Source organism: Colius striatus, chromosome 2 (genome assembly GCF_028858725.1).
Source record: "Colius striatus isolate bColStr4 chromosome 2, bColStr4.1.hap1, whole genome shotgun sequence".
Taxonomy (NCBI): domain Eukaryota; kingdom Metazoa; phylum Chordata; class Aves; order Coliiformes; family Coliidae; genus Colius; species Colius striatus.
In genome coordinates, this window is record NC_084760.1 from 46,488,996 (window position 1) to 46,502,053 (window position 13,058).

Below are 13,058 nucleotides of genomic sequence, written 5' to 3' on the forward strand. Positions count from 1 at the left end.
GTGAAACTGGTCTGTGGGTGAGCTCAGCCACAGGAAAGGTGGAAAAGGGTTGTGCTGTGCTCAGGGAGGCTTCCTGCATTGCCCAGAGACCCGTCACGAGCGCATCCCCTCTTGCTGCTGTGTTTTGAGTCAGATTCTGGGCGTCCCCTCTCTCTGTTCAGCATGCAGAGCTAAGACTGAGTGACATCCCTGGAGTAACATAGGAGGAGGTAATCCTGGTGTTGGCAATGCTGAATTCTGGTCTATGCACTACTAGAGGAAGCCCTGCTCACTCTAGGAACTTCTGGGCTGATGTGAATATGCTTTTTATGGCGTATTTAAGCACACCATTTCTGGAACACATCAGTCTAATTCAGTGTTCTCATCTTGTCCCTCCTTCCTGGTCAGGACCAGCTGGGTCTGCAAGAACAGTTGGTTGTGATGGTGAGCCCATTCTCTGCAAAGTCTAGTGCTCCCTCATAAGATATAAAGACCGATTCAGAGCAAGGGAATCCCATAAGCAGAGTGGAGGGAGATGCAAGGTGTTGATTCTGTTTCAGTTGGTTCTTTGCTAAGAGGAGAGATGCTGGGAACAGCATCTAAAAATATCCCAAGGGTATTTTGGGTGTAAAATTTTTCTCCTTGGGGTTGGCCAGGGCAGGAGGTTAGTGTTTTGCTGATGGGCACCCAGGTGATTTGGGAGAGGGGAGGAGGAGCAAGGCTGTGGGCCCATGCTGCTCTCAGGGAGTGACCCTGGCCCCTGCCTACTCCCAGATACGTGTGTATTGCCATGGAAGCCCTGGACCAGCTCCTCATGGCCTGCCACTGCCAGAGCATCAACCTCTTTGTGGAAAGCTTCTTGAAGATGGTGGCAAAGCTGCTGGAGTCGGAGAAGCCCAACCTGCAGATCCTGGGGACCAACTCGGTGAGTAAGGAGTGCAGTGGGAGGTGGCAGTGCCCTCCTGACTCTGCCCTCTGCTTTCCACCCCACCTGTCACTCTCAATACTCTGCCCAGTGCCAGGGAAGGAAACCTTGTTAAGAAGGGATAGGGAGCAGCTGCAGTGGAGGGTTTATGGTGTCCTCTCTCACATTTATGGTGTATCCTGCCATATGTGAGGTTTCTGAGCCCTTGGCTGTGCTGCCTGTGCAGTGTCCCTGCGGTTTGCTGTCTGTGACCAGTCACTGGTCTCTGATCCCTGCTGACATGCCTTCCCTTTCTGGAATTTAGCTTTGCCTAAACAAGCCTGAGGACACAGGGCCTGTCAGCAGTTTCAGACAATAGGCCAACTTAGGAGGTAGTCCCCATGGATTTTGGGAGCTCTTTGTGCTCAGAGAAGGGATGGCTTAAACAGAGCAGCTGCTTGCAATAGCTGGTTTAGTTAGACTGGGGATGTGTCAGTCACAGGTGTAAAAGGAGGGGAAAGGAAGTGCACAGATGTGTCCTCCAGGCATCCAAACTATTGATCTTAGCTGTCAGCCAGCAGCCACTTGTGCATGGCCTTTCTGCTGGTTTTTATTGGGGACACTGTGTGTACCTAAGAGCCAGGCTTGTGAGGGCTCTGCCAGTGCCCAGTAGCTTGGCTCAGACAATCGGCATCTCTCCTTGCTGCTTTTTAAGAAGGAGTTTAGATAGAGTTGGTCGTCCTGTGGGCAGGAGGCTGGGCTGGGTGGATGCTCTCTTCAGTGCCGAGGGATACATGGACAGCTCAGCCCTAAGCTTTAATTTGTCAGCTGTGTGTGACAGGGAAAGGGATGGCATTGTTTCTGCTGATGCCTCCCAAACAAGGCAGCATTGTGTCCCACAGTGCTTCTTCCCTCCAGGAGCTGTCACAGTCCCAGACGTGGAGTTGTAGATGCCTCTGCTCAGGCATAGGCAGCAGAGCAGGGATATTTCAAGCCCTGTTCTCCCTCTCAGCTAACTGCTCCCAGCTGAAAGCAGTGTGAGCTGCTCATTGGTAAACCTACAAATGCAGAGTCCTTGGAAAGCAGGAGGATTGATCTGTCAGTTGAAATGCGCTGCCAACACCAGCCTACCATTGCATTTCACTGTGCTGATGCTGGAATAAGCGCCCGGTATGCTGCAGGGGTTGCCTGGGAAAGCCCCTTGCAATGGGAACAGGGTTTGCATACACATCTCTCTGCCCAGGGGTAATGCAAGCTCCATGGGAGACCAGAGGGGTACTAATCGCTGTGTCAAACCTCTTGAGAGAAGTGCCAGACCTTCCCGGATCTGTCTCTGTCAGACATCTGGGTCTCTTGTGTTCAGTGTTGGGCCCCTCACTGCCAGAGGGACACTGAGGGGCCGCAGCGTGTCCAGAGACGGGCAGCGGAGCTGGGGAAGGGGCTGGAGCACAAGTGTGCTGGGGAGGGGCTGAGGGCTCTGGGGGTGTTCAGCCTGGAGAAGAGGAGCCTGAGGGGAGACATCATCACTCTCTGCAAACACCTTGACAGGAGGTTGTGGCTGAGGGGGTGTCAGTCTCTGTTTCTGAGCTACGAGTGACAGAACAAGAGGAAATGGCCTCAAGGTGTCCCAGGGGAGGTTTAGATTGGAGCTGAGGAAGAACTTTTTTCCTGAGAGGGTTGTCAGCCCCTGTCCCAGGCTGCCCAGGGAGCTGGTGGAGTCCCCATCCCTGGAGCTATTGCAAAGCCATGTAGCTGAGGTGCTGAGGGACAAATGGACTTGGCAGTGTGAGGTAACTTGATGAGGTTAAAGGTCTTTTCCAACCAAAAGGATGCTGTGATTCTATGACCCTACCTCGTTTTAGGGGTACCTTGAAGGAAATCTTATGTCTTCATCATGACCTCATCCCTGTAAGAGCCACATGTTTCGGTTGCCTCGAGTAGGAGGCGTTGCAGCAAGACAAGATAGAGCCCATCCTCATGTTTCCTGCCCCTGCAGAGAAAGCTTCCTGTGTTCAGGTACCTGTGGAGATAGGAATGATGCTTCTAGACCATAGATAGGTGTTTTCTTAGCAATGCTGTCATTGCAGTCAGGAATCATGAGAATCTCTGAATGGTGGGGATTGACAGGGCCCTGAGGAGCTCATCTAGCCCAAGCCCCTGCTAAAGCAGGTTCCTCTTGATCAGGGGGCACAGGAACGTGTCCAGGCTGGTTTGGAAACTTCCCAAGAAGGAGACTTCACACCCTCCCTGGGCAGCCTGGGCCAAGGTTCCCTCACCTCAACACCAAATAAGTTTCACCTCCTGTGCCAGTGGCACTTGCTGGATTCCAGCTTGTTGCCCCTTACCCCTTGTCCTGGCACTGGCCACTACATAAAAAAGTGTTGCCCCATCCTCCTCACATCAGCCTTTAGGTACTTATGTTGAAGTACCCTTTAGGTACTAAGTGTTGATGAGATTCCTCCTCAGCCTTCTTTTCTCCAGGCTAAACAGCCCTAGGGCTCACAGCCTGTCCTCCTCAGAAAGATGTTCCAATGTGAGTATTTTAATGAGGAGTCCAGATCAGGAGTCCAGATCATGCTTTTTTATTTGTGCCTTCCCAAGCATGGCAGCAAACAGCACAGAAAACTTGTGAGCATTTATAGACAAGTGAGTAATGAAAATGAGACGCTTCTTCCTAGATCTGCTAATGAGGAACGTGCCTCAGGCTCGTGCTTAATTAGAGGGTGCTGTCTCAAGCAATCTTCACAATAACGGAGCTGATGGCAAAGGCGGGAGGAGGTTGTTTATAGAAACCTGCTTCCAGTGAGTCACTCTCCGCGGCGTGAAATCGCGCCTGAGACGCGTCTCCCTCCTCTCGCAGAGCCAAAGGGGTCGGGCTGTAGAGGGGCTGATCAGCCCCCTGGGCTGTAAATCCATCCTCTAATCCCTGGGGTGAACATATGGAACTGCAGCTGAAATCCACTTTGGTTTCTCATCCTTGTTAGGAGGCTGCTGGGCCACCTCCCCGCTTTGGGTAGGAACCATCTCATTTCCAGCTCAGTGTCATTCCCATTTTATTTTTCCTTGAACCAACATTGATCTTTCATTTAAACAGCTCTTCCCCCGCCTTGATGTTCCTCTTCTGATGTATTTATGTCTGATATATTTATAGGTGCAGTGTTATCCCTTCCCAGCCGTTGTTTTGCTTCTCCCAGGCAGCTGTACTCCTCATGTTTCCCCTCTGCTTGATCTCTGCTCGTCCCAGTTGTGTTTCAGTTGGAACTTGTTGGCTTCAGGCATGGGAGCCCCAAGCTGCCCAGCTCCACACCCATTCAAACTGCAGCAGAAATATTGTTGCATTTCAACCTTTTAAACTCTTTCCTCATTGAAGATACAGCATGAAGCTGCAGAGCAGCTTTTTAACAGGGATGAGATGCCTGTTGGTGAAAATAAGTCACATTCCTCTTTTCCTGCTAGCCCAGCTCTCACTGGGTCATTTCTGTATGTTGCAGAATCCCAGAATGGTGGGGGTTGGCAGGGCCCTGCAGAGCTCATCCAGCCTAAGCCTCTGCCAAAGTAGGTTCCCCTCAATGGGGGACACAGAATAAGGAGCACCGATGAGGTGATCCAGTTTGGTTGCCCGATGGCATGAAACAAGCTGCTGTCCTCTGCATGGATGTGGGATTGATACCTGCAGATGCTGTCTGCAGAGAAGCCTTTTCCTTCCTTCATTTCACAATGTTTCTTGGCCACAAGACTTTTGTGTGGCTCTCCCGGAGCTGCTCCAGTGAGCCCCATTGCTGCTCCTCACTCTACATCCAGTCCTTGCCTTTGGTTGCACATGGGGTTGCCATGAGCTTAAAGAAACCCCACTTTGTGTGCTGCCTGGTACAGAGGTTTCTTATGTAACAACATTTTTCTGGTGAGTAAGAGTTGTTTATCAGTTGGAGCCAGTCCTTGCACTCTGGGAACAGTTCCTGGTGGGGCTGAGCTGCCTCTTTGGCTTGTGCAGAGCCAGCCCTTGCAGATGATGGTATTAATAGCCCAGCGCAGCGAGTGTGTGCCAGTGGGCACGCATGTGACCTTGTGGGCTGCCTTTGCCAGCTGCAGAAGAGCACTTCTGGGGCCCTTTGCTGCCTTCCTGGCAGGGCTGGATGCCAGTGAGTGCAGAAAACAAGAAGTGACAAAAGTCTGAGGAGATAGTCGGGGTAAGGGAGGAACTCCTGTGCAGCGTGACATCTCTCAAAGGTACTTAGAACCCTAAGAAATGCCAGGTGGGCAGATAACCCCTTGGAGGTTGGTTAGGCCCTCCCAGCTGGATGAGGAACCCAACAGTCCTGATGCTTTGACCCAGGACAGCTTACCTGAGTGATGGGTGATGGCTCAGTGTGACCACAGAGTTTCATGTCATGCTGTCATAAGCAGTGGGGCTGCACAGGTATCAGCTCTGCATTGTTGCCCTCTCGATGTTGCTGGGCAGCATTAGCAGGTGGGGTGGTTTAGGGGATTGCTTGTATAGCAATCACTGTCACAATCCCTTCATCTCATGCCCATTCAAACAGCCTCAGCTGCCCCAGTGTGCTGAAGTTGGGTGCAGCTTAAAGCACAAAAGCAGACAGCAGATTTCTCTGCCTGAAATCATTGAATCAGAGTACTTTGGGTGGAAAGGGACCTCAAAGCTCTTCACACTTCAACCCACTGCCTTGGGCAGGGACACCTCCCACCAGACCAGGCTGCTCCCTGCCATATCCAACCTGCCCTTGAACACTGACAGGGATGGGGCAGCCACAGCCTCTCTGGGAAACCTTGTGTCAGGGCCTCACCACCTTCACAGCTTGGAAGAACTTCTTCCCAAGAGCTCATCTCAATCTCCTCTCTGTCAATTTGAAGCCATCACCCCTTGCTCTATCACTATGGGCCCTTGCAAATCTTGCCAAGCAGCTTCTTATGCCCTTGTTTTGAGTGGGAGGATAGAACATCAAGGATTTGTTGGCATGATGCTTATTCCAGGCCAAGGATAAACCTCATGCATTTGCAGCACCAGGTGCTGTTGGGTGGATACTGAATGCTCTGTATGTTCCAGCCAGAAGCTGATGCCGTGGATTTTGTGGCGGCTCTTGTGCCATGGAGGTTTTATTTATTTTTCCTTTCTTAAAGTTGCCCCTGTCATCTTGACTGGATGAGCTGACTTTCTCCCTTCCTGCCCAACTCTTTTTTTCTCATCCTTTCATGAATATGTTTTGAAATTCAGAAGAAACCTTGAAAACGTGTTTATCCTTTCTTCCTGCTTAATTCTCTCACTGAAAGCTTAACAGCCAGATCTGTTGGTCAGCTGACATTTCTGGCAAGCTCCTGTTGGCGTGGCCACACTGGAAGGGAGTGAGGGGACCTCATGCTGGATACCACACAACAAACACTGGATGCTGCAGGTGGGGTCTGGGATGAGGTTAAGAACCTGCTTCCACTTGGTTTCTCTACTGGCATTTCCAAGGCTGTTTCCACCCCCCCCCCCCCCCCACCCCCGCAGCAAGGCTTGGAAAATGTTAGCCAGGTTTTGTGCTGCCTGAAGAGATGGAAGGAAGCTGGGAGCAAATTTATCTCCTGTTACTAGTGTGTTACATATTAGGGATCCCTAACTGAGAGGGGGTTGCAACCCTAAATGCCCTTTACAGGGAACACTGAGGCTTACGCTGAGGTTTGCAGCATGTATAAACAAGCTTGGGTGCTGCTGGAATTTGGTGGGACTGAGTGGTGACATATTCCCACATGGGGACCCCGTGTCCTGTGTGCCACTGGACAGCCTGACTCATGCTGAGCTGCTGTAGGGAAGAGCTCTGTGTTACACTGATGAAGCCCAGAAATGTTTGCTGGTTTATAGAGGAATTTTAGGGATATTTCTATTGTCTTGCCCTCTGGGATGACCCCCTTTTGCTTCTCTCCCAGTTTGTGAAGTTTGCCAACATCGAGGAGGACACTCCATCTTATCACCGCAGCTACGACTTCTTTGTCTCCCGCTTCAGCGAGATGTGCCACTCCAGCCACGATGACCTTGACATCCGGACCAAGTGAGTGCCACGAGCAGGGTGTCCCTGGCCCTGCCAGCTCTGCCTTCTGGGAGAGGCTTTCATAGAATGGTGGGGATTGGAAGGGTCCTGCAGAGCTCATCCAGCCCAAGCCCCTGCTCAAGCAGGTTCCCCTCCATCAGGGGGCACAGGAACATGTCCAGGAGGGTTTGGAAACCTCCCAAGAAGGAGCCTCCACACCCTCCCTGGGCAGCCTGGGCCAGGGCTCCCTCATCCCAACACCAAACAAGTTTTTTCTCCTGTGCCAGTGGCACTTGCTGGGTTCCAGCTTGTGCCCGTGACCCCTTGTCCTGGCACTGGCCACCACACAACAAACACTGGCCTCACCCTCTCCACACCTGCCATTTAGGGATTTCTCAGCATGGATAAGGGCCCCCCTCAGCCTTCTCTTCGCCAGGCTGAACAGCTTCAGGTTCCACAGCCTTTCCTCACAGGAAAGATGCTCCAGCCCCCTCAGCATCTTGGTGGCCCTGTGCTGATCTCTCTCCAGCAGTTCCCTGTCTCTCTTGAGCTGGGGAGCCCAGAACTGGACACAGACCTCCAGATGAGGCCTCACCAGGGCAGAGGAGAACCTCCCTCCACTTGCAGCCCACACTGTCTTCATGCCCCCCAGGATGCCATTGACCTTCTCGCCCACAAGGGAACATTACTGGCTCATGTTTAGTTTGTCATCAACCAGAACTCTCAGTCCCCTTTCCTGTGCCTTCAGCCTTTGCTCTTCCTGGACAAGCATCTGCTTTTGTGGATGGGTTGGATGGAGGCTGCATGGACTAATTTCTTTGTACTGTGATGGAGATGTACAGTGATTCCTCAGAGCTGAGTGCACTCAGGCTGCTGTTCTCTACCCTCTCTTATTTTCCAAACATTAAACCCTGTTATGACTAGATAGGAGGATGAAACAGGAGCCTGGAAAACAGAGCAGCACATCCCCAGCCTCTTTTGCTGTGTCAAATATTGTGTGCAGCATTACACATGTGTGAGAGAAGTTGATTCTGCACTTGCTGTCCTGAGAGCAGGGCAGCTGTGCTCACTCTGACCTTGACGGATGGCAGGGACAAGGGTCAAATGTGCCCTCAGAGTTCCAACTTCTCTTCTTTGGGCAAAATGTGAGCAGGTGAAATGCGGACTCTGCCTGTCATAGGGCTGCCTCAGTGTACCTTTGAGCATTTATTGTCTTTGCTTCAGGGACACAGCCTGCAGACAGCTGAATCTCAGAGCAGGAGGTAAAGACGTTATCCTGGTCCTGAAAGGAAGGATAATGATGATGGGAAGAGGCCTCCCACTCTTAGGAGAATGAGTGTTCACTCAAAAACTGCCTCCTGCAGCACCGTGGTCTGTTATTTTCCCTGTTTAAAGGCAATTCCATCTCTCTAGACAGCGTTGAGGACTGACTTGCAGGAAATGTACCCTGGAGGGATTAATTATGACTAAAGCAGACAGATTAATGTTGTTTACTGCTGCCAAGGCCAGGCCTGTCAGTGGTGTATTTAAAAAGACACGACGCTTGAAATCTCCCCGTGAGGCCCTGATGGCGTAGCACCTGTTGCTCTCGCTGGGAAGCTCTGGGCAGGATGCTGCTGCTGCCAGACAAGAGCTTTAAGTGGAGCCCAGATGTCAGGCAGCATTTCAGCCCATCGTGATGGTGGTGTTCCTGGAGCTGCTGTAGCAGGGACCAGTTGCTTTGTGGAGGGGTAAAGCCCTGAAGTTCACCACTCCTCATGGAGGCTTATCCCCAAGGACCAGACTTACCTCCTTTTAACACTGCAGTTTCACAGAGTGGGGTTTTCTTCCTTAATAAGAAAACAATGCAGAAAGCTCATTATTTTCACATGATATTCAGGGCACTGGTGATGGTGGCTAAATTGTATTAGAGACTGGAAGAGAGAAATTCTTTCAGCTCCTGTAATTAGAACGGAGTGCACGGCTTTCCTGGGCTCTTGGTCCTCCTCAAGAATTGGGTCTCAGTCAGTTGATCACCTTGATTGGATCTGCAAAATATGTTTTTAATACCTCAGAGCGGGTTGTTTAATACATTTATTTCTGCAGATAAACACATGCTGTCTTTCTCAGCTATTAGCCCTGAGTGTTGAAGGGCTGGTTTCAGACCTGCGAATCTGCAGTGTAAGGAGTTTGTTATTGATTACTTTATTGACTAGAGCAGAGTAAAAATTTTTGGACTCAGAAAGGACACAGGTGTCAAAAAGCACTTTTATTTCCTTGTCATTCAGCATCCTCATGGGTGCAGCTCACCTCTACAGCTGCTGGGAACAGGGGAAAGAACCCTCCATGCATGCTATAGCCGTAGAATGGAGACTTCTTAGGGCCAAACCCAATCCTTTAGGGAGACCGGACTCACTGGTGCCACCTCTCCGTCATGGTGGATAGTGTATACAGTGGACATCTGTGGCTGCTGCTTGCTCCCAGGCTTGCTGTGAAAGACAGTGGATGGGAGGAGGCTGCTGCTGCCAGGATGATTTTAGCTGCTTCAGAGCCTTTCCCACTCACGTGTTGGGCTGGGAGAAGCCACATCACAGGGGATGTGAGGAAAGAGGATTGCCCTGGTGTATATCAGGCCTGGAGCTGGGAGCTGGGGCATTGCCTGGGAGAAGGCCAGTGACATCCTGGCCTGTATCAGGAATAGTGTAACCAATAGGACCAGGAAAGTGATTTTCCCCTTGTGCTGGGCCCTGGTGAGGCCGCAGCTCGAGTGCTGTGTTCAGTGTTGGGCCCCTCACTGCCAGAGGGACACTGAGGGGCTGCAGCGTGTCCACAGCCGGGCAGTGGAGCTGGAGAAGGGGCTGGAGCACAGGTGTGCTGGGGAGGGGCTGAGGGCCCTGGCGGTGTTCAGCCTGGACAACAGGAGCCTGAGGGGAGACATCATCACTCTCTGCAACTTCCTGACAGGAGGCTGTAGCGAGGTGGGGGTCGGTTTCTTCTCCCCGGTAATGAATGACAGGACATGAGGAAACAGCCTCAAGTTGCCCCAGTTGAAGTTTAGGTTCGAGCTGAGGAAGAACTTTTCCCTGAGAGGGTTGTCAGCCCCTGTCCCAGGCTGCCCAGGGAGCTGGTGGAGTCCCATCCCTGGAGCTGTTGCAAAGCCGTGTAGCTGAGGTGCTGAGGGACATGGGTCAGTGGTGGGCTTGGCACTGTGAGGGGAGGGGGTGGACTCGAGGATCTTTGAGTTCTTTTCCAACTGAAATTGTTCTGTGATTCTATGAACCCCTCCAGTAATGCAGAAATCACTGTCTTCTCTCCAGAACTTCTGGCACAGTTTCACCCATGTATCTGGGTGTACAGAAGCGTGAAATAAATTATACTATAGAGATATGTAGCCTTTTGGTGTCAATCTGTTGTTCCCCAGGATCCGAATGTCTGGTATCAAAGGCCTGCAAGGAGTGGTGAGGAAAACAGTGAATGATGAACTCCAAGCCAACATCTGGGACCCACAGCACATGGATAAAATTGTGCCCTCGCTGCTCTTCAATTTACAGCACGTGGAGGAGTCCGAAAGGTGAGTGTTTGCTGCTGCAGTGACCCACCTGCTCTGCCAGTGGCTTCAGGGCCCCAGGGCTGCTTTTGTCAAGGTTTTGCAAGGCAGAGGCTGATTTGTATCTGCAGCTTGTGAAAAACAGCCAGTGGCCAGAGGGGAAACCCTGTGAGTACCTCAATGAAGGATGCTGTGGGCAACGGGAGCTTTTCCTGGTGCCTGGTGCCATGAAGGCTCCTGTGGACCCTCTGTGCAGCCCTTGCGGTTAAGGCAGGCTGTTTGCAAAGGCTCTGAGCTGCCTGCTCAGTGGGCTTACCTCTGTGAGGGATTCCTGCTTAATGGCTACTGAAGCAGTTACTGTAAAGCCAGTCAAGAGGAATCTCAGGAACTGAAACCTGGCTTTGGTCACTGGAGCATTCTTCTGGCGTGACACCCCTCTGGCTGTGTGCTTGCCACCAGCTGGGTGTTTGAGGGAGAGTTGAGAAACAGGCATGGATTCTTCCTGGGATTTTTCTTGTGAAGTTTTAGAGAGATCTGAGGGCTTCCAAGATGCTGAGGGGACTGGAACTTCTCTATGAGGAGGAAAGGCTGCAGGACCTGGGGCTGTTCAGCCTGGAGAAGAGAAGGATGAGTGGGGACCTCATCAGTGCTGAGAAATACCCAAAGGGTGGATATCAGGAGGATGGGGCCAGTGTTTGTTGTGTGGTGGCCAGTGCCAGGACAAGGAGTGGGGGGCACAAGCTGGAAACCAGCAAGTGCCACTGGCACAGGAGGAGAAATTTGTTTGGTGTTGAGGTGAGGGAGCCCTGGCCCAGGCTGCCCAGGGAGGGTGTGGAGGCTCCTCAGGAGCCCCAGTGTGGAAAAAGGGAATGAATCTCGTCTGTGGGATGTGTGTGTTCAGGGTGACTTGTGCTGAGCTGTGACTGCTTTGCTTTTCTGCCTCTGGCAAGCTGTGTCCACCCTGGGAGGACATTATGTCCTGTGTCCTCACTGTTAAGATCCTTCCCCCTCCAGCACTGAGCACTGTGATCATCCTCCCAGCCCCAGGGACGTGGGGGCTGTCCCTGCTGCCTGGCACAGCCTGGTGCTACAAGCAGGGCCATCACATCCCCCTCCTCTGCAATCCATGCACCCGTGCTGCTCTCTGAGCTGGCTCAAATCCAGCAGTGCCTGATCACAGGACTTCTCTGGGACAGAGCTCCCCCATCTGCCTGGCAGGTTGGCATTTGGCTGCTGTGGGGTGGCAGTGGGCTGTGTGCGAGGTAACCCACAGCCCTCTGCAACATGAGCTGTGGGCAGACACCATGACCACGTTGCTCCAGCCCCTCCCTGCCCTGGGTTCTGTGCCTCTTCTCCCCCACTGCTGCCGCACACTCAGTGCCACTCTTCTCGCCCTCCTCTGCTTTGACAGCCGCTCCCCCTCCCCGCTGCAAGCCACAGAGAAGGAGAAGGAGAGCCCCACAGAGCTGGCAGAGAGGTGCCTGCGGGAGCTGCTTGGTCGAGCGGCGTACGGCAACATCAAGAACGCCATCAAACCTGTCCTCATGTAAGTTGGGCACTCCTCATTTTTAGCACAAGGGAAACTGAGGTACGAGGAAACAGCCAGCGTGGCCCAGAGCTAGGGCAGAGACATGGGCTCCTCAGGCTCTGCTCGGCATGCAGATGGAGGCTGGGTTTCAGGCTGAGCTCTCATTTTTGTATGCAATGAGGAAGATGGCATGGGGTAGATAAGGGTGATGGAGCTCTGGCCCAGGCTGCCCAGGGAGGGTGTGGAGGCTTCACAGGAGGTTCCAAACCCACCTGGACACGTTCCTGTGCCCCGTGATGGAGGGGAACCTGCTTGAGCAGGGGCTTGGGCTGGATGAGCTCTGCAGGGCCCTGCCAACCCCCACCATTCTGTGATTCTGTAAAAAGTCACCCTGGGGAGGAGTTTGTGTCCCTACCCTAACCTGCAGTGTTTGCTCCCTGCTGCTTCTAGCTATCTCTGGTGCTTAGAGTTGCAAGGTTTACGGGACTGACACTTGCTTTCTCCTTCATTTCCTCTCTTTTCCCAGCCACTTGGATAACCACTCGCTCTGGGAGCCGAAGATCTTTGCCACCTGCTGCTTCAGGATCATCATGTACTCCATCCAGGTGAGGAGCTGATGGCACCTCATGCAGTGCTTGGAAGCGCCCGCAGCTGCCACCACAGCTGAGCTGAGTCAGAGCTGCTGCCGCCGCATTGCTGCATCCCACAGTGCCGAGACTGAGCCCTCCCAATGAGCTCAGGCTACCAAATGTGCCCCAAAATGGGCTGGAGGTGGGCATGGGCTGGGTGGAGGGCAGCGTGGGCCCCGTGGGGATGTGGGGAAAGGGCTGAGAGGTGTTAGCCTGGCTGTGTGCCAGCTGTGCAGGGTTTGGATACTCATGTCTCAGTCCCAGGACTGATTCCCTCTCTCTCACTGAAAAACAAAGGCTTGCTGAATCAGATGGGGTAGCAGCGTGCTGTGAGACACTCTGAAGGAAGCAGCTGGGCTCTGACGGAAAGCTACCTCTTTCCAGATCACTGCTGTGTAAATCAGCCCAAGTTCCTCATCCCTGCAGGAAAGGAAAGGGGCTGTCTGGGGTGAAACGTGACCTTGGCAAA

At 52.6% G+C, this 13,058-nt stretch overlaps 1 protein-coding gene across 3 annotated transcripts in view; it reads left to right on the forward strand.

The window, feature by feature from the left end:
* EFR3B (EFR3 homolog B) overlaps window positions 1–13,058 on the forward strand; it is a 46,742-nt gene that overhangs the window by 17,495 nt on the left and 16,189 nt on the right. For all 3 annotated transcript variants that reach the window (XM_061989781.1, XM_061989782.1, XM_061989783.1), the window contains exons 4-8: window positions 754–904; window positions 6,806–6,927; window positions 10,307–10,456; window positions 11,844–11,978; window positions 12,487–12,565. In XM_061989781.1, coding sequence (XP_061845765.1) covers window positions 754–904; window positions 6,806–6,927; window positions 10,307–10,456; window positions 11,844–11,978; window positions 12,487–12,565 — 637 coding nt within the window. The remainder of the gene's footprint in view (window positions 1–753; window positions 905–6,805; window positions 6,928–10,306; window positions 10,457–11,843; window positions 11,979–12,486; window positions 12,566–13,058) is intronic.